The sequence below is a fragment of the Hibiscus syriacus genome, unplaced genomic scaffold (assembly GCF_006381635.1).
Source record: "Hibiscus syriacus cultivar Baekdansim isolate YM2019G1 unplaced genomic scaffold, ASM638163v2 tig00110045_pilon, whole genome shotgun sequence".
Taxonomy (NCBI): domain Eukaryota; kingdom Viridiplantae; phylum Streptophyta; class Magnoliopsida; order Malvales; family Malvaceae; genus Hibiscus; species Hibiscus syriacus.
In genome coordinates, this window is record NW_024062575.1 from 43,122 (window position 1) to 66,278 (window position 23,157).

The window sequence follows — 23,157 nt, forward strand, 5'->3', positions numbered from 1 at the left end:
CAATGGTGTTGAGCAACTTCATTCATTGTAGAAATAACTATCCGCTAGCCAAGCAAACTCGAGCTTAACTTGAAATTCAAGGCTTTGCTCAACTCGAGATTCGTTGTCTCGTTTTAAAGTCTGGATTCTGTTTGAGATAATGATCGAATTTTGCAAAATTTACTCGAACAGGCTTGATTAGGCTCATACACCTCCAAAATGAACATAATTTGATTTTTAAAACTGGTTAAATCATGATAAAAGCCGTAGATCCCAAGCAATCACTCAAACATCAATAATAATAATGAATCATGTCAGATTCTACTTTACAGGGATCAAAAGCCACATGCCTATTAGAATCTTGTTGGCTTAAGTTCAACTCTTTTTTTCATCACTTATTGGAGCTGAGCTCCTGAATTTTCTAATGGCTGCTGCAGCAACTCAGGTTCATCCAAGTCCTCGGTGTGGATCGGTATATCCTGTTAAAATGCAAACCAATTATTATCGGTTGATTAGTTTCAGAGCAGCAATGTTCGAGATGCATGCGATGCACTCCTGAAAACCGTTAATCTCGGATGAGTCGATAATAAGCGGATACCTGAGCTTGTAGTAGCTGATGCGGTTGCTGGTCTTGTGCCGTTGTGTAGGGTTGGGGCTGTGACATTCTGTAGTAAGGCTCCTTGAGATCGAGTTTGCATGATGAGGTCTGAAGAATTCCTCCTTGTTCGGCCCCAGGCCCCCACATTTTAGCTATAAGAGATGATAATTTGTTAGAAAAAACAAAATAAAACCACAGATTTAAACGCAGAAACCAAGCTCGAAACAACCTGACATTGTTAGATATATGGTATAACTTTGAGCATTATGAGCAATCATGTGAAGTCGGCCTGTAATTTCTTGCCCGGCCATTACGTAAATTGGCTGAGAAAGAACACATCGTATCTGATACCAGTGGGTTGTAGGAGCACCGGGGGCAGTGGTAAGCCATCTTTGCACAGAGCTGTTGATAAAGCATTTCAACGGAAGTTTTGAATGAAACCGTAAACCGATGAAAATGCAAAATTTGACAATATTACCTCCCATTAAACAGGACATCAAACCAACAGGCCAACCCATGCACTCTAGTCCCGACAGATGCTATGAATTTCAATGGGATATCTATTTCATACAAGTCCTCTTCCTGCAAAAAGACGAACATAATGTTGACTAAACGTTTAACTAATAACCATCTAACGAAGTCCGGTATTCAGAGAAAGGAAGTCTAAATCAAACAGCTTTGATTAAGTTAGAAAATATTGCATGATTTAGAAAAATGGTCCTAATATCCCATGGATATTAAAGTCGACCTACAAAACAATGGTATATGATGCAAGGCAGCCTTGTCTAGGAAAATCGTAACATGGAAAACGAATGCTAAACAGAACTTTGATTCAAGGAATTTGCCGAGGAATTTACTAGAAGAGTTAAATAGTTTATAAGAGGCACGAGTCAATGACTCGCTCATACCTTTACTTCATTGAAGTCAATTACATGGGACATTGGAGGAGACACCAATAATCTTGGATCAAAAGCATCCACCACAGGCTGATATGAAAGCAAAAGGTATTCCATTAAAATTTGGTTGAAACAGAATGTACTGTCAATGGAGTAACCCAAAAAATGTAAAGAAAGACCGGTACGACAACAGCCAAAGAAATTTTATAGGCAAGTATTGACAATTTTTTTGCACGAGATTGTGTATAAAACAAACCTGAGAGAAGTATCCCTGGAATGCGGACCCATATAACGGAGTGAGATCAACACCATAGTAGTTTTGTTGCTGCCAGAAAAGAGCCTGCAAGCTTTTCCAGGTTAGGGGGAAGAGAAAAAAGTGGATATAATACAAAAAAATAAAATGGAATAGTATGTGAAAATCGATAGCAAATATAGGAATGCAAAAGGGATTTGGAACACTATCTCAGCCATATAATTTATGACATACACATTGAAATGAAAACACCAGGGTTGACATGTGAAAGCAAGTATTACTAAGCATACATGAATAGAACGTTGCAACGGTGTTTCTTGTTGCTTTGTTTTTAAAATAATATACAATGGTCTGGAAATATCTGACATGGATCATACAACAAACAGCAACTTTCTCAGTAATTCTCTTAATGAGACCGGAGGAAGAAAAGATTCACGTTAACAAGTCATGAGATGTTTTAGATCAACTTTCTTCAAAGATGCATAACTTCGAATAGGAATATATAAAAGAGGCAGATATTGCTGCAGGAAAATAATGTCGAATACATACCTTATTTGCAATTTCAACAAATAAATATTCATCACTGAAAGGTGCCATATGTATCCTACAAGATAAAGATAGCATGAGGCTAACCCAAGGAAAAAGACCTTAAGCATTTTACAGCTTGATGATCAAAAAAACATAAATCAATGAAATTAACGACGAACACAACATATCCTTAAGACAAAAAGGGGGAAAGTAGCATATGAAATCAAAATATTAAAATTAATAACCAAGAGATATCATAGGATGAAGGCATGACAACAATCATAAAACGGCTTTAACCAGTTTTACCATGATAGTTCCTTAAAAGAACTGGTAAAGTAAGATCACAGACCACGGAAGTAAAATTCAAATCTTTGTTGAAAGTGAAAGTCCTAAAAGCATGGAAATAAAGAACTTTTTTGATTACTTGAGAAACAAAAGGATTCAATGGTGTAGCTTTTACCTTCCTATTGAAGGAAACATTTTCCCATCGGGCACAAGAAACCGATCTCTTGCAATTATGTAGGATTCCAACATTCTCTCATTAACTAATAAGGTGCCTGCAAGTAAAAAAGTATAATTAGAGAATCTTTGCTTCAATGAAAACTAAATAGAAATATACACAAAACAATTCCATCTCGTCTTCAAAGCATTTTTATGTTTTGACTGATAAAAAAAGGTCATCTCCATGGAATAAAGCATGGAAGCAAGGATTAGTGAAGCATCAGTGTCATGAGATTTTCATTGCAAACATAACGACAAAAGCAAAGCCTCGCACACCAACATACCCATTGGTTCAGAGATCAGAATATCTGCTTTCTCGGGCAACTCAACTTCCTCAACTTTACCTTTGATTACCTACATATTAACATGACATTTTATAACCGAGCAAACAAGAAAACAGATTAGTCTGAAACAATGGAGAATCACAACAAAATGAAAGGAAAAACGCATACAGTAATCCGCTGCCCTAATGTGGGATTCCCGGCAATAAGTTTGCGAGCGTATTCTGCCATTTCAGAAGCTTCAACAGCATAAACATGCTTTGCACCAGCCTAAAAGGGAAATAAAAGGAATTTGGGCATCAGTCTACAAACCACGGGAAAAGTAAGAGCAAATATGAGGTCAAAACAGACCAAAAGATTGAGATTACCAAATATGAGGTCAAAACAGACCAAAGATTGAGATTACCTGTGCAGCGAACAATGACAAAATACCACTACCAGCACCAACATCAACCACCACCCTACCCGTAAAATCTACACGGTTCTCAATTACAGCAGCATAATAGGTTCCTAGAGAGAAAAAAAACAGTTAAATAATGATCAGCATATGAAATTATTGACCTATAGTTCAAGTTATGGTTTGACAAATTTCGCTTGTATGTTGATCATACATATGGCATAGAATCTCAAAGCAGTACTTATGTTGTTAGCATTGTCTACAAAATTCAAATTGACCTATGACATAAAAGAAAAGGAAACAATGAAACGTAGTTCCGTGATATAACCTGTCCTCACATAATCTTGTAACATATTTTGTTGGTGCAGCAACTGTCCATAATAATGGAAATACATTTTAGCAGAAGATGATTCGATTTTATTGTCAAACTTGCTCCTAACAGCAGAAATGGTTCCATTTGGTAAACTTTTTCCTGTATGAGAAGGAAAAAATAATCAGGATCAAATAAAAGCCTATATAGCATAAAATTTGTACTTGCTTGATCCATCTCGAAAACCAGAACCTTGAGTGACATCTTCATTCTGCCATTGCTCAAATGCAGAATGGAAGTCCCTGCTCTCCTCCTCGTTTCTAAACTCAATCGTGACTCCCCTCGAATACAAATTCTGGTTCAAAAGAAATACCACAAAAAATATGTAATATTCGACAATTTAAAATCATACAAGTAAGCAGAATTTTCAATCACCTCCCCCACAACACACACAGACACACGCAAACACATTTAACAACTCTCCAGCAATTTACCATGAACTCGAAATTAAAAACAACGAAACATATGCATTCCTTCTATTTTTTCGATTTCACGAACACAAGGCAATTGTTGAACTGATATTATTACCTCTTTGATACAATCAGAATTTTCGGAAATGCAAAGCGATTGAACAGGTCCCAACTTGAAGAGCTGAAAACAATAAAAAATAATGAACTTCAACCATATTACAATCACCATAGCAGTCTGCAACTAAAAGCTTTAATTCAAAGTTGTAAACTTCAATAATCGAAAGCCCAATTTCACTTCACTAAGCTTAATAAACATCCCAATATGCAAAAACTAGCAATTTGAAACAAATTCAATGCCTTAGCACGTCATCAATGCCAGAAAAAAAAAACTTAGTCCTTTGCTAAACCAATATTTATCACCCCCTTTCTTTACCTTAACAGCGCATTACCATTTTCTCGAGAACCAAACAACACTCTGTTTCTCATACCTGAGAGGTTCCAAGGTCGAAACTGAAGCCATCGATAAATTTTGAATCTTGACAAAATCGGAGCTCTGCGACTCCACGATCAGAACTGAACCAAGCAGTCACTGGCGTGGACGATGACGAAGCAGGTGAAGAAGACAGTTCGGAAACTGCTGCCAGAGTGAACTCCGAGCATTTGGATTTTATCCCAGCTGAAGCTTCCATTATATTGATACTTTAAATATACAAGAACAAAGAATAAAAATGGAAATCTATCAAATATGTTTCCAAATTAGGGTTTTTGTCAAAGAAAGGAATAGAATTTAGAGAGAGGGACTGAGGCAAAAGCTTTAGAGAGCCGCCACTTAGTGAGAAAAAGAACAAAGACAGTAGCTTTAAGCTTTGATTTATTGAGACAGAACAAAATGCTGTTTTATTTTGGTTTAATTCTGATTCGGTCCTTTTATTCGAGGAACTTTTAATTTATATCTTTTTAGTAAAAAATATCAGGGTAAAATTCACAAATGGTATCTTAACTATAAGCTGATGTTATGTTGAGTTATCCAATTATTAAAATTTATAAAATGATCTTTTAACTATAGATGGGTATGAGATTCGAACCTGATGAATTATGATCGGGTCGGATTTTTTTAAAATATTTTGTACTATTATCATTAAAAATTATACACTTCTATAAAAAAAATGACTTTCTTTTGTGAGTTTAAGACAATTATCATTTTGAGAACATATTTTAATAAAATCAATCATGGTTAAATTTTGGGTTCCTTCTACCTTATTGATAGGTTATGTTAAATTTGAATAAGTAGCATTTTAATAAATACAAATGATTTCTGACTATAAGATATTGTTTTATTATATCATTCGACTATTAAAAATTATAAATAATCATTTGATTATAGAGTATTGCTTTGTTAAGTCTCTTGACTATTAAAAGTCACAAAACGGTCACCCAACTATTCATTATGTTCCAAACTCATCTTTTTCATTAATAAAATTACGACATTATGAGTTGAACGTTAACCTATTGGTTGTGATATGATAAAATATGATCTTAAAATCTCAAATAATTACATGTTAACATTCAACTAAGACGATCTTCAATTTTTTAACGAGTTTAGAACATAATGAGTAGTCGGGTGATCATTTTATAACATTTTATAGTCAAAGAACTCAATAAAAAGTATCATACAGTCGAAGAACCATTTATATAATTTACCTTTAATATAATGATAAAAGGATGTCTTTAATATGATTGAATAGCCATTTTAGTTTTTAATAAAATAAAAATTATTTGTTGATTAACGACCAACTCTTGTCATTGATGCAGTAAGTCATATATCCAAAGTGATGATATGGTAAATGTCACATGTACATAAATAATAACGTGACATATGTCATGTGTTTAAAGTAATGATATGACACGTGATACATTACTACAAATACATAAGTGATAACATGGTATATGTCATATGTATATAGAAGATTATGTTCACATGCTCACGTGTACATAAGTGGCGATGAGTCACATAATGCATCATCACTTTAGACATATAAAAATTGTCACGCTAATAGCAAGCACTAACTATTAACCAATTTAATATCTTGATTATAAATAGTATATGATATATGTATACCAAAGACATGTAGTGATGATGAGAATCATTCATCAAAGTCACGGGTGCGATCTAAGTCGGTCCAAAATAATTAGAGTAAAAACTTAGAATCGGAAGACAACTAAAAAAATTATCGTTTTAATTTTCAATTAATAGCATAAAATATTGTTTTAATTTTTAAAAGATTACATCCGATTCCAAGTCAAAAATAACAAAAGCCAATTAAAAAACCACACCTTAATATCTGGAGAGAATATTTATTTGGTTGGTTCATCAAAAAAAAAGAAATTATTTATTTTAAATATTTTAGTTGAAAAAAATAATTAATTTTAAATTATAAATCATAAATCATGAAATCGATAGAGATGTAAATACATTATTGATATTAATATTATATAAATAATTTGAAATAAAAAATACAAAATAATGTTGAGATGTAAATATAACTAATATTATCACTATAAATATTAAAATCAAATAATTTAAATTAAATATTATAAAAAATTATTTCAAAAATAATAATTTTAATTTAATTTTTCATTCTACTCCCGATTTTAAGGTTTCACCATGACTAATTTAGATTGTCTCGCACAGTGGATGAGTATTTCGGTATGGATTTTCTACATACAGAAAGAATCGAACCTGAATAATTGTTTAAACAATATTAAATTATTTTTCACTTAAATCAATTACGTTGACATTTATAATATTAAGATTCGAACCAATAATTTATTGATAGTTTGTACCTAACATTTTAATTATTCATGAACCATAAATACAATTTTTTATTTAATAGGACAAAACTAGCGTCCTTTAAGAGGCAGTATAAATGGGACAGAACACAACAGCTTCGATCGTTAACACAAGCAACAACAAAGCAAAAATGTCGGCCCCCACATTCATCTTATCGACCCTTCTTCTTCTTCAGCTCTTCTTTGCCTCACCGACTTGCGCCGCGGGCGGCAGTTGGCAACTTCTACAGAAAAGCATCGGCATCTCCGCCATGCATATGCAACTCCTCAGAAACGACCGCGTCATCATGTTCGATAGAACCGATTTCGGGCCATCGAATTTGTTACTCCCCAACGGGAAATGCCTCAATGATCCAACTGACACCGCGCTCCAACTCGACTGCACCGCTCATTTAGTGGAAACAAATTCAGGCCCCTCACCGTCCAAACCGACGTCTGGTGCTCCTCGGGCAGCATCATGGCCGACGGTAACTTGGTCCAAACCGGTGGTTTCAACGACGGTGAACGGAGGGTCAGGGTTTTCAGCCCGTGTAGGACCTGCGATTGGAATGAAATACCAAATGGATTGACGGTGAAAAGATGGTACGCCACTAACCATTTATTACCTGACGGACGACAAATCATCGTCGGCGGTCGGGGACAGTTTAACTACGAGTTCATCCCGAAAATCGTCGTGGCTAATAAGATAAATTTGCCTTTCTTGTCGGAAACAAACGACAAGGGAGTGGAGAACAATCTGTACCCTTTCGTTTTCCTCAACGTTGATGGGAACTTATTCATTTTTGCGAACAATAGAGCTATCTTGTTCGATTATGTCAACAACAAAGTCGTCAGAACGTATCCCACAATCCCCGGCGGTGAGCCTCGAAGCTATCCCAGCACCGGCTCTGCCGTGTTGCTTCCTTTGAAGAACTTGAAAGCTTCGGCCATTGAAGCTGAAGTTCTGGTTTGCGGCGGCGCTCCTAAAGGAGCTTACCTTCAATCTTTAAAGCGTGTTTTCATGAAAGCATTGGATACATGTGCACGGATCACCATAACCGACCCGAACCCACAATGGGTCATGGAGACTATGCCTTTGGCTAGGGTCATGGGTGACATGATCTTGCTTCCCGACGGCAACGTTTTGGTCATCAATGGAGCCGGGTCCGGCTCAGCCGGATGGGAACAGGGTCGAGACCCCGTTTTGAGCCCCTTCTTGTACCGACCCGACAACTCAATCGGCTCACGATTCGAAGTACAAACCCAACCACCGTTCCTCGGATGTACCATTCCACGGCGGCATTACTCCGTGATGGAAGAATTTTAGTCGGCGGAAGCAATCCTCATGCGTTTTACAACTTTACCAACGTACTTTTTCCGACCGAACTAAGCTTGGAGGCATTCTCTCCGGCGTACATGGACGCTAAATTCGACAACCAGAGACCAAAGATCGTTGCTCCAAAATCAATGTCGGGGATGAGATACAGGAAGAGATATACGATCCAAGTGGTGGTTCCAGGTGGCACAGTGGATGAAAACTCGGTGTCGGTGACACTATTTGCACCAGCTTTCAACACACATTCATTTTCAATGAATCAAAGGCTTCTTGTTCTCGAGAACGACAAGGTGACGGCTATGGGGAACTCAGTGTACAACGTTGATGCCACGACGCCACGTTCGGGAAATCTAGCGCCGTCGGGGTTTTACCTTTTGTTCGTAGTTCATCAAGGCATTCCTAGTCAAGGCATTTGGATCAAGTTATCGTAAACTAAAAAGAAGAAGAAACATTCATTTAAATTTCTAAAATAATATTTGTGATTTGTGCTAAAGGGTTGTTGTTTGTTAAATATTCGAAAAAAAAAAGAATTGTAATTTGAGAATAAAATAATAAGTATATCTCGAGTTCAATTTCTTATATATGCAGAAAATTTTTATTGGAGGATTCACTCATCAAAGTTAGGTGTGTGACGCGGGTCAATGTGGATTAGTGAAGAGATGTCTTAAAACCAAAAAAACATTCTTGTTATATTTTAACATTAAAATGAGAGTAAAATAATACTTGTTATATCCGTTCACATGTCACTCAATTCGATTTGGATTTAGAGAAGTTGTATCCGACTTAAAACTCAACATGATTCTTATATTTTAACATTAAGTTTGTCTCTATTTACTATAAGAATCATGTTAAAATAGAGACAAACATTAACTTTGAAACCAATTCTTATAGTAAATAGAGACAAACATAAGTTTTTCTCTATTTTTAACATGATTCTTATACTAAATAGAGACAAACTTAATGTTAAAACCTTGACCCTCCGTTCACCGTCGTTGAAACAACCGGTTTGGACCAAGTTACCGTCTGGCATGATGTTGCCCGAGGAGCACCAGACGTCGGTTTGGACGGTGAGGGGCCTGAATTTGTTGCCACTAAATGAGCGGTGCAGTCGAGTTGGAGCGCGGTGTCAGTTGGATCATTGAGGCATTTCCCGTTGGGGAGTAACAAATTCGATGGCCCGAAATCGGTTCTATCGAACATGATGACGCGGTCGTTTCTGAGGAGTTGCTTATGCATGGCGGAGATGCCAATGCTTTTCTGTAGAAGTTGCCAACTGTCGTCCGCGGCGGAAGTCGGTGAGGCAGAGAGGAGCTGAAGAAGAAGAAGGATCGATAAGATGAATGTGGGGGCAGACATTTTTGCTTTGTTTTTGCTCGTGTTAAAGATCGAAGATGTTGTGTTCGGTGCTTCGTAAAGGAGAGTCCTTTGGACAATATTAATATTAAGTAATCTCAATCAAACAAAATAAGACTTTTGGACATTCCAACATTCCATGCATTGAATTAGATAAGAGTTCGATTTTCTCTATGATTTATGATTGGTAATTTAAAATTAATTATGTTTGTCAACTGAATATTAAAATCTTGAGAATTTGTAGGTGATAAACCGAGGGACGGAGCTCCCTTAGGGCCAAGGGTCTCGACCCGTGTTAAAATTTATATATTTGATATAATTTTGGTTTAATAATATTTTGGTTCATGTAAAAATAAATATTTAAGTTTAAAAATATAAAAATTTATTAAATATTTAATCAAGTAGAGGTCGAACTAAAGAATGATAAGTCTGTGTTCTCAAATTTTTGGTCTAATTACAATTTAAGTCATTGTATGTTTAAATATTAAACAAATTAGAAGTTGTCTTTTAAGTTTTGAGTTTTTTTTTTAATTTAGGGTGAATACAAGGTAATATTTGTACAAAGACTTTCAACTATTTGACAATGAACTCTCATACCCTTACATATGTGCTTAAACTCGGGACCTCAAGGATAACAACAATCATTTAAACACTAAGGTCGCTTAGTTCATGCTGAATTTCGATTTTAAATACCTAATAAATCTTTATATTTTTCTTAAATAGTCTAATACTTCGGCCCTTGTCAATATTTAATTCTGGCCCCGTCCCTGGATACACCAACCAAATATATATTCTCTTAAATATTAAGTTATAAACCAATATATTCTTATTTTATCTAAAGTTTGATGGATAAAATAAAAATTAAACCTTTTTATTAACATGACGCGTCATCAAATTCAAGCCAACTAACGTTTCAGTGACCAAATCTTTATAAAACGATAACGTAAATGACCAACTCTGTAGTTTACCCTTCGGTGCCAGCTCAGCAAATCGTTAGTGGTCTAACGACAGCAAACCCGTGATGACCAAATCTTACTTAAATAAAAATGAATGTGATCATATCTTATGTATTTTGAAATCAGTGATTAAAGTTGACAACACACAAATATAAGTAATCATCGTATTGTTAACCCTAATTAAAATGTTAAATGTTTTATAAAACTAACAAGACGTATAGTTTATATTATAGTCCTTATATATATATATATATATATATATATATTTGCATGTCTTTTATTTATTTATATAATTTGTGAGGTAGGTGTCGATAGCGATGAATCTGACCAATGCATAACCAGCTCGAAATTATTCACCAGAAACCCTAAATTGCCCACGGTTCATGTCCCAAATCTCCATAGGTAACTATCCCAAAATGTTGAGAGTTTATTAATTTTATTATTTTATTAATTATTTATACTTTTTCGAACAGCTACGTTTGTAGGGCATATGTGTCTTCGTTATCAGTTAATTTATAAAATATTCTGAACAAATATTATATTATCGATGATGATAAAACTTTTCTTTTCTCAGATGATATGGTGCTTATTTCGAACTCGAAAAAAACTTCACGACATCGAAACATCAGATGCTCAATCTTGGTCAATCAATTGTACAAAGGCATGCATTAATGGTGTGTGTCTATGGTGATATTCTTGTTACGATGTTGCTAAAGCTTTGCTTTACGGATAGCTTCAAATCAATGTTGGAAAATAAGGGTATTCATGTTATAAATCGATAACGTTAATGATTACAATAATAATTTTTGAAACATCAGATGAAAATGTAAACATATTAAAATGTTAGTGACCTTTGATGTAGTTTAACCCTACAAACCATATTAATAAGAGTAAACTATGCATTTAATACATAAATTATCAGTTTTGGTTTATTTTAACACTTAAACTTTCAATTTTTTCAAAATCACGCATAATGTTTAGCTTTTATTTCATTTTAATACACTATTGTTAAAAATTTAACGAGTTTAATACTTAAACTATTAGTTTTGGTCTGTTTTAGTATCGAAACTTTCAATTTTTTCAATACTTAATGTTAAATTTTGAATGAGGTACTAAAATGAAATAAAAACTAAACTTTAAGCATAAAGTTAAAATTTTTAAAAATTTAGATACTAAAACAGATAAAAACTAATAATTAATATATTAAATATCTAATTTAGTATTAATAATAGATTGTCGACGTGATGTGACAAATTGCAGAATTTAACCCCGTCTCTCCCAATGAGGCAAGAGTCACAGAACCTCGTCAAATAACAGACAAATCTTTTTTGTACAGAAGAGAGTAAAAGTACTCTTCGAGTCCATGTATTATAGAATGAATTACATTTTGATCCCTATACTTTTAAAATGAGCAAAAATATCTTTGTACATTGCACAAAAACGAGCAAAATGATGTAGTTTTTAGAGCAGTTGGAGAAGGATGTTAATTATAAGAATTAGACTTAATTAATGATGTAGTTTAACGTATTTTTTATTGAACGGGTGTGACAAATTCATCGTGCAATCGTCGTTATTCGTCTGACTCAATTCTATTCTATTTGTATTCGTCTTTCTTTGAGAAGTGCAACACCGTTTAAGTTTGTTTCAATTTTCGAGTGGAAAAATTCTCAGAGAGTTTATTAATGTCGTGGAGTATTCATCCTTTATAACAATTACACTTATAGAAGCCAATTCACTTTTAAGATACCGGTTCACTACAGCATGTTTCTTTGTTTCACTTGTCTATGTAGCCATAATTTAAAAAAGTATAGGGATCAAAAACAATATTTACTACAGTAGAAGGACTATAAAAGGGACCAAAATGAGATTCCTCCAAATTTAGCACTCTCTTTTTCTTTCCCAGATATCCATTTCTTTTGCTCATTGTTTCAGAGATTCCCCAATAAAAAAAGCTCTCTTTTATTTTACTCACAGTCGAAATCTTATGCTTCCTCTCTTTTGGATACTGAAACTGAGGTGGGTTTTCCTTCTTTTTACTCTGTTCCATTTGTTTTTCCCTGCAAAGCTTTGATTTTTTATTACCAAGTTCATGTTTTTGCCTATACCCTTTTGTTTTGTTGATTGTTGCCAATTAGTCCTTACATTTTTTAGTGTCTATTGTGTTGGTTGGATTTAGAATTCTTGCAAAATGAAGACTTAACCTTGTTGATCTATTGTAGGATTAAGATTCATAATGTCTTGTTGGTCACAAGAAGAATTTATAATAGGTTAGTTTTAGCAAAAAAAAAAGGTACCGTGATTGTTGAGTTTTTGAGGACCCTTTTGAGAAATACACTAGATTTGTGGACTTATCTTGTTAACATTTCATCATGTATTTGCCGAAATTTGTATTGGTTTGTAGGCTTTTAACTTCGTTGATACCAAAAATTACATGGTGGAGATGTATGGTATGTTTCAGCCTACAATGCCAGGAGAAAATTGTACTGATTCCGAAAGGGAGATTAAGGTGAGTTTTGGCTATCAATGCAGCGGTTGCCAAGGTTTTCCTTGCGGGGCTGGTAATAGGCACCAACTCGACTCGAGTCCGGAACTACGACGCCGAGAAACGTTTGTTTCTCGTGTTTGTTCGGTGCTGCCTTAAGTGCTAATGCTACCTTGGCCAACACAAATATCTTCAATGGTCTGATAGGATCCGATATTCTTCCCAGTTTGGATTCCCCGAACATGTTTCGTAGGGTTCCCTCTTCTGCGTCTCTTTCGAGGTTGGATATGCTATCGACTTCCCTGCAAAGCAGTATGTCAAACCTGAGTTGCAGTCCACCAAGTTCGGTCGACTTGCATGAAAATGATTCTTGTTTAAGGCAAACAATGAGTTCTCCCACTAGAAGTGACAGTTTCCTTAATGCTGTGGAAGTTCAAGTGGCGGGTGGAGCTGCGGGTGAAGATCGGGTTCAAGCTGTCTGTTCCGAAGAGAACGAATGACTCTTTTGTGCCACCTATGACGGCTTCAACGGGCGGATGCTGCCGATTTTCTCGCCGGGACATTATATGAAACCATAATGTTTACTTTAATTTACTAGACTAGGAGCAGGATGTTCCTAGAGCACCATTTGAATGTTCTCTTGATGATAGTATGGTTGGTATTAAGGCTGCAACTGCCGAAAGCTTCACGAGGAAAAGCGCCGATCCTGAAATGGAAGCATCATCTCATTCATTTAGGCATCGGGTGCTCGATATTCTCCGAAGAGCTCTAATTCAAGCCGAGAATGATTTCTTGCACATGGTAGAGCAGGAAATGGAAGACCGGCCCGATTTAGTTTCGGTAGGATCTTGTATATTGGTTATGCTTCTCCATGGAAACAATCTCTATACACCCAATCTAGGTGACAGTCGAGCTGTATTGGCAACATTCGATGAAGGCAATAGCATCTACCAGTCCGAAGGATTGAATGCTATTCAGCTCACTGAGAGTCACATTGTTGATAATCAAGTTGAAAGAACTACTCTTTAATGAGCATCCTGATGACACTACCCTGTGGTAGCCGGAAAAGTGAAAGGAAAATTGAAGGTCACTCGTGCTTTCGGTATCGGTTCCGGTTGTTCATGTCATGACTTATAGTTGTCACTCTTTATTCGCCCCTTATCGACTTTCTCTACATATCGACATGTAATCATCTCTTTTATTCCTTGCAGAAGAAACTGAATGATGCACTGATGGGAATTCTTCGAGTTCGTAACCTCATTAGTCCCCCATATATCTGTAAACGTGCTCAAAATATCAAGATCCGCTCACTTCATTATAGTTGGCAGCGATGATTTATTTGACTTCTTCACTAATGAAGATGCTGTAAAGCTTCTTCATGCTTACATCTCGAGCAACCCGTCCGGTGATCCTGTTAAATTTCTATTGAACAGCTCGTAATAAAAGCAGCTTGTTCTGCAGGTACATTTGAACAAAGAACATAAATTATCCTCTCATCATCCACATCTTACAAGTATTCTCTTTCTTTATGCTACTATCATTACTATCACAGGTTTTAGTAAGCAAGAATTGCTGAACATTCCGGCTGGTCGGAGGAGGAAATACCATGACGATGTTACGGGTATCGTGATTATCCTCGGAGTGAATCATCGAACTTCGAAGGCATCAACCTGTATGTGAATCTTAATGTACTTTTCCTGTATTGCAGATAGCAATGGTAGATTTAGCAGTCCTTAATCACTATATGTTTTCAATTGTATATATGCTTTAATTCAGATAAATTTTCATCTTAGTTTGTTGCAAAATAAATTTTGTATCGTTTAAATTGTCATAAGTTATTGACGTTCAATTAGAAAAGAATTCAAAATTGACTCATTTAAACCGAGTCAAACTCGAATGAGCTAAATTTGGATATTTTAATATTTGACTCGAATAATTCAAAAACCAAATTTGAACTTGAATTGAGTGCATTTACAAAGAGTATAAAAGTTCAGCATATTTTTACTTGAGCTTAGTTCTTATATAATGTATGACTTCAATCAAACCAAATTGAACAAGCATCAACCATTCATTTTTTATCCCAACCAGGACTCGAATTAACTTGAACGAAACTTCAAGCTTCGAATTCGAAATGTAACTTGTTACAACTTAAGCATGGTGGAAAACAAAATATGGTCATTTCTATAATAACCAATCTAGTTCTCCACTTCCTTGCCATTTTCCTTCATGGGTGGTGGAGTTTGCACTTCCTCATCCTTTCCTTCAAACTTGGCTTCTTCAGCATCTTTAACACCTTTGGAGACATCCTGCAGCTGCAAAAAATTCCAAAGGACTCAACCTAGGCACGACATACTACTTCCCCGAAAACATAGACCGATAAAACTAAACTAGAATAAATATGATATTCCGACCCTTCATTTTTTTCATTTCGTGTATGAGTCGTTGCGTATCTAGACATGAGTACATGGATATGAATGTATATCTAATCAACTATGCCTAACACTCACACCCGAATCCGAGCAACATAAGGAACAAAGCAAAGGGTTTTTGGTAGCTTACCCCCAAATTTCTCAAGCTAGCAGTGACGTCTTCATGTTGTTGATGGAGGGTGCTCCTCAGTTCTTGAAATTCCTTAAGAATGAAACGTTTTATGTAACTTATTCTTCTCGTTCATAATTTTTTTTACAGTAGAAGCAAATACGCAATCAAATATATCGGACATTAACATAAGGAAGCACTTACTGTGCGGAGTTGCTCCACTTCAACATTAAGTGTTTTCTTCAGGTCTGTCAGCTCCTGCAGTAGGCATGCAAATCAGCCTAAGAAATATCTAAAAACAGCAATAAGACGACATTTATGGCTGAATTGCAAGTGTTTTTTGTCCAAAATATGTTTTTCCATCAATATTTTGAAACAACACTTAGTCACTTACTATATTATAAAGTAAACTCAACTTCATTTCTTAGTTTGATTGCGGCCGTGTACATAAAACACAAGGGATGATGATTTAAAACCCAGGGTTTGAAGATATATCATCAAGACTCGAGGTAAGTATAGAATACAAGTATGTATCCAATCAGGTTTACTCGATTTTTCGAATTTTTCCATACATCTCCATACTCATATCTAAACACGCGTTGGAACCGAATGCTCCGACATGAGTACTTAGAAGAATGAGAAGTCCGAATAACATAGATATGAAGCTAGATTTTCCCCTGACTTCATATTACATTCTCAGGAAACAAGAAGTATAACACTGTAAAATACCTTCAACTTCATTTCATAATAAAAGATACATCGAATTCAACTGTTGAATAACTACTTAGCTCGAAATGAACCACACAATCTCACAGATTTTTCAATCATTTTCTATCAGTCTATGATATAATCCCAGCATGAATGAACACAAAAACAATGTAAAAAAATCCATGAAAAAGTTGTGAATAAAGCCAAAGCAAACTTACATCGCGGTAAACTTTAACTTGGGTGTCCAGTTTTGATCTCCAATTTTGCAGATCCTGTTGGGAAAATGATAAGAAAAAGCTCTTTTCTACTCAGAATTCAAATATTATAAACCAAAAAATAGTGAAAAATGTAAAGACAACCCATAAATACCTGTTTCAGCCCTTGAATTCTACTGAGCAGCTCAGCCCTCGATTCGTTCAATTCCTAAAATTCAACCAAAAGAAAACCTAAATGAATCGAATCAAACTTTTTTCCTTTGAAAAGAAAGAAATAAACAATTACTGAATATTGAAACAAAGATGAAAAAAATGGAGAAATTTCATAACTTACTGCAATTTTTGAACCCGCTTGAGTGATGTTCTCCTTCTTCTGCCAAATGGGTAAACAAAAACTTGATTAACAAAGAAGATTTCCAAGATTTTATGACTACAAAAATCAATAAAAAATAAATAAAACGAAGACAGTACAAGAGACAGAGGAGCAGAGATGGTAGCGGAAGGAGTTGAATCAGAGGACGCCATTAGCACCAATTAGAAACAAGAGAATATTATCTGATTAATTTGCAACAATTCAAGCCTTTAGGGTTTCCCCCCCTTTCGATAAGTATCCAAATGAAGAAATGGATTTGATGAACTGAAAATTTGAATTTGAGATGGATACTGTTTGGGCGGGGGATTTAAGTTTTTTTATTTAGTTAATTACACTATACGTCCCTAAATTATAACCCTTATTCTAAATTGGTATCTAAACTCTTAAGAATTTTACTTTTATCCCTAAACTGTGACACTCATTCTAAATTAGTTATCAAACTTTTGAATGCTCCAATTTATGACCCTCATTATATATTGGTCCCCAAATTTATCTATACAATTTTGAGTTCGAGTAGTAGTATTTAGGAACAATCATGAGTTGTGTAACCACCCAAAAATTACAAAATAATGTTTAATTGAAATTTGAGATTAATTATGAAAATTGGTGAAATTTGGGGACAAATTTTAAAGTTCTTTAAACTTGTAGCTTGTTTTAGAGTTAAAGGAAAATTTAGGGACCAAGCCTTGAATTTACCCTAAAAGGTTAGGTATTGGTTGTTATATACGTGAATTGGTTTCTGAAAATCAAAATCAATTCCTCCCAAATTTCCCTCTCCCAACCTCAACTTCCGACAACGATCTCGACGCCGTCCGAATTCCGATCGCCGTTTTAAAAGCATCATCGTGTTCGTTATCGAGTCAGGAACAATCCCCTCAATTTAATTGAAGCAAAACACTGCCAAACGTTGTGAATTTCAAGTTAAAGTATCGACGTTTTTTTTAGCTCAATCGCCTAGAAAATCCTAAATTCATCGCCGATCGTGCTCCTTTTACGACACCTCCTGCACATTGTGTTCCTTGTGCCATTCGAGTCCGCCGGTGTCATCCTCGGTCTCCGTAGACGGTGGCGCGTGGGGAGGTGGATCAGTCAAAGATTGGCTGAGTCGAAATCGAGCTCTCCGCCGTTCAAAAATTTGAACCGATTTTGTAAGTATCTCAAATCGCTCAAAATAATTTTTAGAAATTTTTCCGTGATTTTTATAGCCCCGGAGGACGTCGCACGCGCCACACACGCCGCCGCAGGCGAGTGAAATCTGGAAACCGGTTTAATCGATTTTGACCGGTCATGACCCGATCCGACCCGTTGGCCCGACCCTACCCGTTGACCCGACCGTTGACCGGTGTTATTCTGGGAATTAATTTGTTTTGGTGCTATTCTGGAAATTAATTCGAAATGGGTGCTATTTTGGTAATTTTTTCGAGGGTATATTATTGGTGCTATTTTGGAATTAATTCGAAAAGATACTATTTGGTAATTATTTTAAAAAGGGTGCTATTTGTGTAAAATGTTGACAGTTTGTTACCTCCTTTGACTAACTTGACCGGCTTTGACCGGCTATTAAACGACCGTTAATCTTTTTCGAAAATACCTATCCTGACAGTTTTCGACGTCCGAATCCGTTTTGGAGGTCCGTTTTGCTAAATTCAAACCCGAAAGTCTCTAAATCGTCAGTCAAACCAGTTGACTTTAATTTTGACCGAGAATTCGAAATTTTGGAAGGTCATTCTTTATGTTTTTCGACGTCCTGAATATAATTCCGAAGTCCGTTTTGCCAAATTCAGACCCGAAATTCCCGAATCGAGCTTGTAAACCCAAAAGGCTTAATATTTTAATATTTTGATTATTTAAATTAGATTCGGTCAAGGATTTATTCAATAAAAATATTTTATAAAGGTACTCATGTTTCACCTGAGCAATGATCAATTAGGTCCGGTGTTATCCGTTCGTTAGATCAGCCTGAATCACGTACTACGAGAATTACCCGTAGGTTTCCGTATATTATTTAAATAATATTTAGATTATTTATATTAGGATTCCAATATGGATTTTTCCAATTCGTAGGATCTAGCGCTGCAGCAGAACGTGATCGACAGACCCAGTAATAGGCTTCCCTATCTGATTTCCCAGACTGTTACAGGTGTGTTTCCTGATAGTGTTATATTATTGTTTTAAAGTATATAAATATCTGAATACTGTGTATCTGATTTCTGATTTACTGTATATTTCTGATATGATTTCTGGTTACGGTATTTATTCCGTTTTCTGAATACTGATTACCCAACATCTGAATTACCATACATTACTGATTTGATTTTTGATTTATGTATTTCTGTTTATGGTTTTCAAGCTTGAAATATTCTTATGTTTTTAAAGAATTATTCATTGTTTTATACGAATACATTCATGTTCATTTCTATCATTGGAGGGGAATATTGTTGGAGGAAGATTACTGCAGGATCCTCGGCTGTGTGCTCAGGGCCTTACTGTTACTGGTTGTGCGGGGTGTATGGTTCTAGGGAACCTACACAAACAGATTGTGAAAGGATAGGGGTAGTGTTCATGTTTTCAAAACATGTGCATAAACAAATTTTATTGAAATATTTCGTTAGTATGTTTTTATACACTGTTTGGAGCACACTGGGCTTTTTAGCTCATTCTGTAAATTTTAACATTTTTCAGATAACAGCAGACCGTAAGCTAGTAGATTTGGCATCAGGAGAAATCAACTACTTTATTTTGTACGAACATATATTTCTATATGTTTTTCGGTTATGTTTGGTGACATGTATTTTATTATCGTTTTGGACATATCTGTATTATTAATATTATGTTCTATATTATATTTAACGTTCTATAAGTTATATAAAAAAACCTTTGAATGGGATATGTGACCCGCTTAGGTTTGGGTCTATCTTACAGACCGGGTCTGAGGGGTTACATTTGGTGGTATCAGAGCTTTCGGTTTTAATCACTCGGACTGTATATGGGTCCTAAACTTTGAATTTTTAAGAAATAAAAAAAATGTCACCTTATGTTATGATTTATAGTTTTCTCGAGGTCCCTGATGCTAATCTGACATATGTTTCAAATTCTTTCTGTAGAGCCTTATAGATCCAACGATGAATGCTGTTAGAGGTCGTAGGACAGGACGTGGACGTGGTAGAGGGTGAGTCACTCGACCTTCTGTTACGATAGACGATCCGATATCACCACGTGATCCTCCTATTCCGCAAGTAGATCCGACTCTTTCTCATGATGATCAGTTTACTCCCGTGAGAGACCCTCCCGTCACTGAGGATGAGGATACTGAGATGAATGAAGATGCCATTAATAGAGCTATCTTCCGTATATTTCAGAGAGCTGCTAGAGCCCCTAGTAACATGACTGCAGTGGAGATTTCAAATTCTTTGGTCGCTGCTGGTGTAATTCCATTCGAGGGTATTATTGGTGGACCTCCGACAGACGCTGAGTATTGGCTGGAGACACAGAGAGGATTATGGATGAAATGGACCTCAGACCTGAGCAGAAGTTGAATGGGGCCCTAACTATGTTGAAGAAAGAAAGCTTCAAATGGTGGCAATCCATTTCTGTAGTATTCCGAGGAACCAATTAACATGGGATCTTTTCAAGACGCGCTTTCGGAGTCGCTACATCGGAGAGAGATATCTGCAGGAGCGACGCCAGGAGTTTCAGAATCTGGAGCAGGGTAATATGTCTGTTATGGATTACGAGGTTGAGTTCATCTGATTGAGCCGATATGCTCCTGGACTTGTGGACACTGAGACAGATCGATTCTTGAGGTTCGAGAATGGACTCAGGTATGAGATCAGAAGTCGAGTCACTACCCATCGAGAGAGGAATTTTGATGCTTTGGTTGAGATAGCCAAGATTGCTGAGGAAATAGAGCGACTGGGTATGGAGCACAGGAGAGAGTGATCGAGCTCAAACCCGATTCAGGAGGCCTTCTGGTTCTGTTTATTCTTCAGCACACCCTAGTAAGAGAGGCAGGGGTGAGTCCTTTCAAAGAGGTGGTAAGAGTGTCAGACCTGTTGCATCTGGTTCTTCAGCTGTTCAATCTTCTAGACATGGTGGATCTTCTGGGTCGCAATCTTTGCAGTCATGTAATTATTGTGGGAAACCTCATTATGGGGAATACAAGAAAAAATTGGGTACATGTTTCAGATGTGGTTCAAGTGACCATATTGTAAAGGATTGTCCGGAGATAACTCATTCAGTTCAGACACCAGCTCGTACTCCCTCTCGTACTCAGAGTACTGTTCAAACTCCTGCGGGTGGTCGTACTCAGGAGAGAGCACCTGGATTAGCTAGTAGAGGCCGAGCATCTCAGAGTAGGGGTCCAGTCAGATCTAAGGCCAGACAACCTGCATTGCTTTACACTGCTAGACTTCGACAAGATCGTGATGGGCCTAATGTGATTGTAGGTACTGTTACTATTCATTCAGTCCCATACTTTGCATTGTTTGATAGTGGCTCTACAAATTCCTATGTATCACATTCCGTTTCTGAGGGTCTAAATATTCCTGTTGAGAATACTGAGCGTTAGTGATAGTTTAAAGTCCCTTAGGCATATCCATCGTGTTGGATCGTATTTTTAGAGAGTGCCCTATAGAGATCAATGGGGAGATTTTTCTGACTGACCTGATAGAGTTACCCTTTGAAGAGTTCGATTTGATTCTCGGCGTAGATTGGTTGGACAAACATCGAGTAAATATTGATTTTGAGACTAAAAGAACTGTTCTGAAGACCCCAGATAATCGAAAGATTGTAATGATCGGGGAACGACGTGGATTTCTGACGAATGTTGTGTCTGCCTTGGTAGCGGAGAAGATGATCAGGAAGGGTTTCGAGGCGTTTCTTGCTTATATTTTGGACACTAGGAGATCACAATCCGATATTGAAGGCATCCGAATTGTCAAGGAATTTCCCGATGTTTTTCCCGAGGAGTTGCCTGATTACCTCCAGATAGAGAAGTCTAGTTTGTGATTGAAGTCTATTCTGGTTCCACCCCGGTTTCAATGGCTCCTTATCGTATGGCCCCAAAGGAGCTTAAGGAACTAAAAGTTCAACTTCAGGAGTTGTTGGACAGGGGATTTATTCGACCTAGTGTATCACCGCGGGGAGCTCTAGTTCTCTTTGTCAAGAAGAAAGATGGGACATTGAGACTCTGTATTGATTATAGAAAACTGAACAAGCTCACTGTTAAAAATAAATATCCTCTGCCCAGGATCGATGATCTATTTGACCAATTTCGAGGGGCTTCTATCTTTTCAAAGATAGACTTGAGATCTGGTTATTATCAACTCAAAGTGAAATATTCAGATTTTCCGAAGACTGCTTTCCGTACTCGATATGGGCACTATGAGTTTTTACTGATGTCATTCGGGTTAACTAATGCCCCTGCTGCTTTTATGGATCTGATGCATAGGGTGTTTCGACCTTATTTGGACCAGTTTGTAGTTGTATTCATTGATGACATACTGGTGTATTCTAGAAGTGAAGCAGAACATGAGGAGCATTTAAGGATTGTTCTTCAGACTCTAAGGGAGAATAAGCTATACGCTAAGTTGAACAAGTGTGAGTTCTGGCTCAGCGAAGTGACTTTTCTTGGACATATCGTCTCTGCTGATGGCATTAGGTGGATCCAAGCAAAGTAGAGGCTATTCTGAACTGGAAGCAACCCAGAAACGTCTTTGAGATCCGTAGTTTCTTGGGCTTAGCGGGTTACTACCATCGTTTCGTTGAGAGGTTCCCCCTTATTGCAGCTCCTCTGACGAAACTATTGAGGAAAGATGTTTCATTTGTCTGGTCTGAGGACCAACAAGCTAGCTTTGAGAAATTGAAGATTGTTCTAACTCAAGCCCCAGTGTTGATTCAGCCTGAATCTGGGAAGTATTTTTCTGTCTACAGTTATGCTTCTTATTCTGGATTAGGAAGTGTTTTGATGCAAGATAGGAAAGTTATTGCTTATGTGTCACGTCAATTAAGGTCGCATGAGCGTAACTATCCTACTCACGATCTGGAATTAGCTGCTGTGGTTTTTGCTTTAAAGATCTGGAGACACTACCTCTACGGAGAAAAGTGTTATATCTATACTGATCATAAGAGTCTGAAGTATCTGCTTACTCAGAAA

General features: G+C 36.4%; 2 protein-coding genes and 2 pseudogenes across 3 annotated transcripts; 2 read left to right on the top strand and 2 right to left on the bottom strand.

Annotated features, from left to right (window-relative positions):
• Window positions 1-189: 189 nt before the first annotated feature.
• On the bottom strand, window positions 190-5,058 carry LOC120213946 (probable histone-arginine methyltransferase 1.4). Its single transcript, XM_039211974.1, has 15 exons — window positions 4,702-5,058; window positions 4,332-4,394; window positions 3,996-4,098; window positions 3,762-3,905; window positions 3,443-3,546; window positions 3,208-3,306; window positions 3,040-3,109; window positions 2,715-2,811; window positions 2,276-2,330; window positions 1,730-1,813; window positions 1,486-1,563; window positions 1,056-1,159; window positions 807-979; window positions 578-729; window positions 190-458 (listed from the first exon to the last, which is right to left on the bottom strand). Exons 1-15 carry the CDS (start codon window positions 4,900-4,902, stop codon window positions 375-377), a joined length of 1,611 nt encoding a protein of 536 aa, XP_039067905.1. The 5' UTR covers window positions 4,903-5,058; the 3' UTR covers window positions 190-374.
• A 2,184-nt stretch (window positions 5,059-7,242) lies between these two features.
• On the top strand, window positions 7,243-8,811 carry LOC120213942 (annotated as a pseudogene).
• A 3,870-nt stretch (window positions 8,812-12,681) lies between these two features.
• On the top strand, window positions 12,682-14,987 carry LOC120213947 (annotated as a pseudogene).
• Window positions 14,988-15,312: 325 nt separating this feature from the next.
• On the bottom strand, window positions 15,313-17,263 carry LOC120213917. Of its 2 annotated transcripts, none has more exons than XM_039211958.1 (7): window positions 17,132-17,263; window positions 16,965-17,003; window positions 16,785-16,838; window positions 16,634-16,687; window positions 15,912-15,965; window positions 15,729-15,800; window positions 15,313-15,481 (listed from the first exon to the last, which is right to left on the bottom strand). In XM_039211958.1, the coding sequence occupies exons 1-7, from the start codon at window positions 17,153-17,155 to the stop codon at window positions 15,365-15,367; spliced, it is 414 nt and encodes a 137-aa protein (XP_039067889.1). In that variant the 5' UTR covers window positions 17,156-17,263; the 3' UTR covers window positions 15,313-15,364. The 2 variants fall into 2 exon arrangements, with proteins under 2 accessions (XP_039067889.1, XP_039067888.1); XM_039211957.1 differs by having other exon boundaries at window positions 17,102-17,263.
• Between the last annotated feature and the right edge of the window lie 5,894 nt (window positions 17,264-23,157).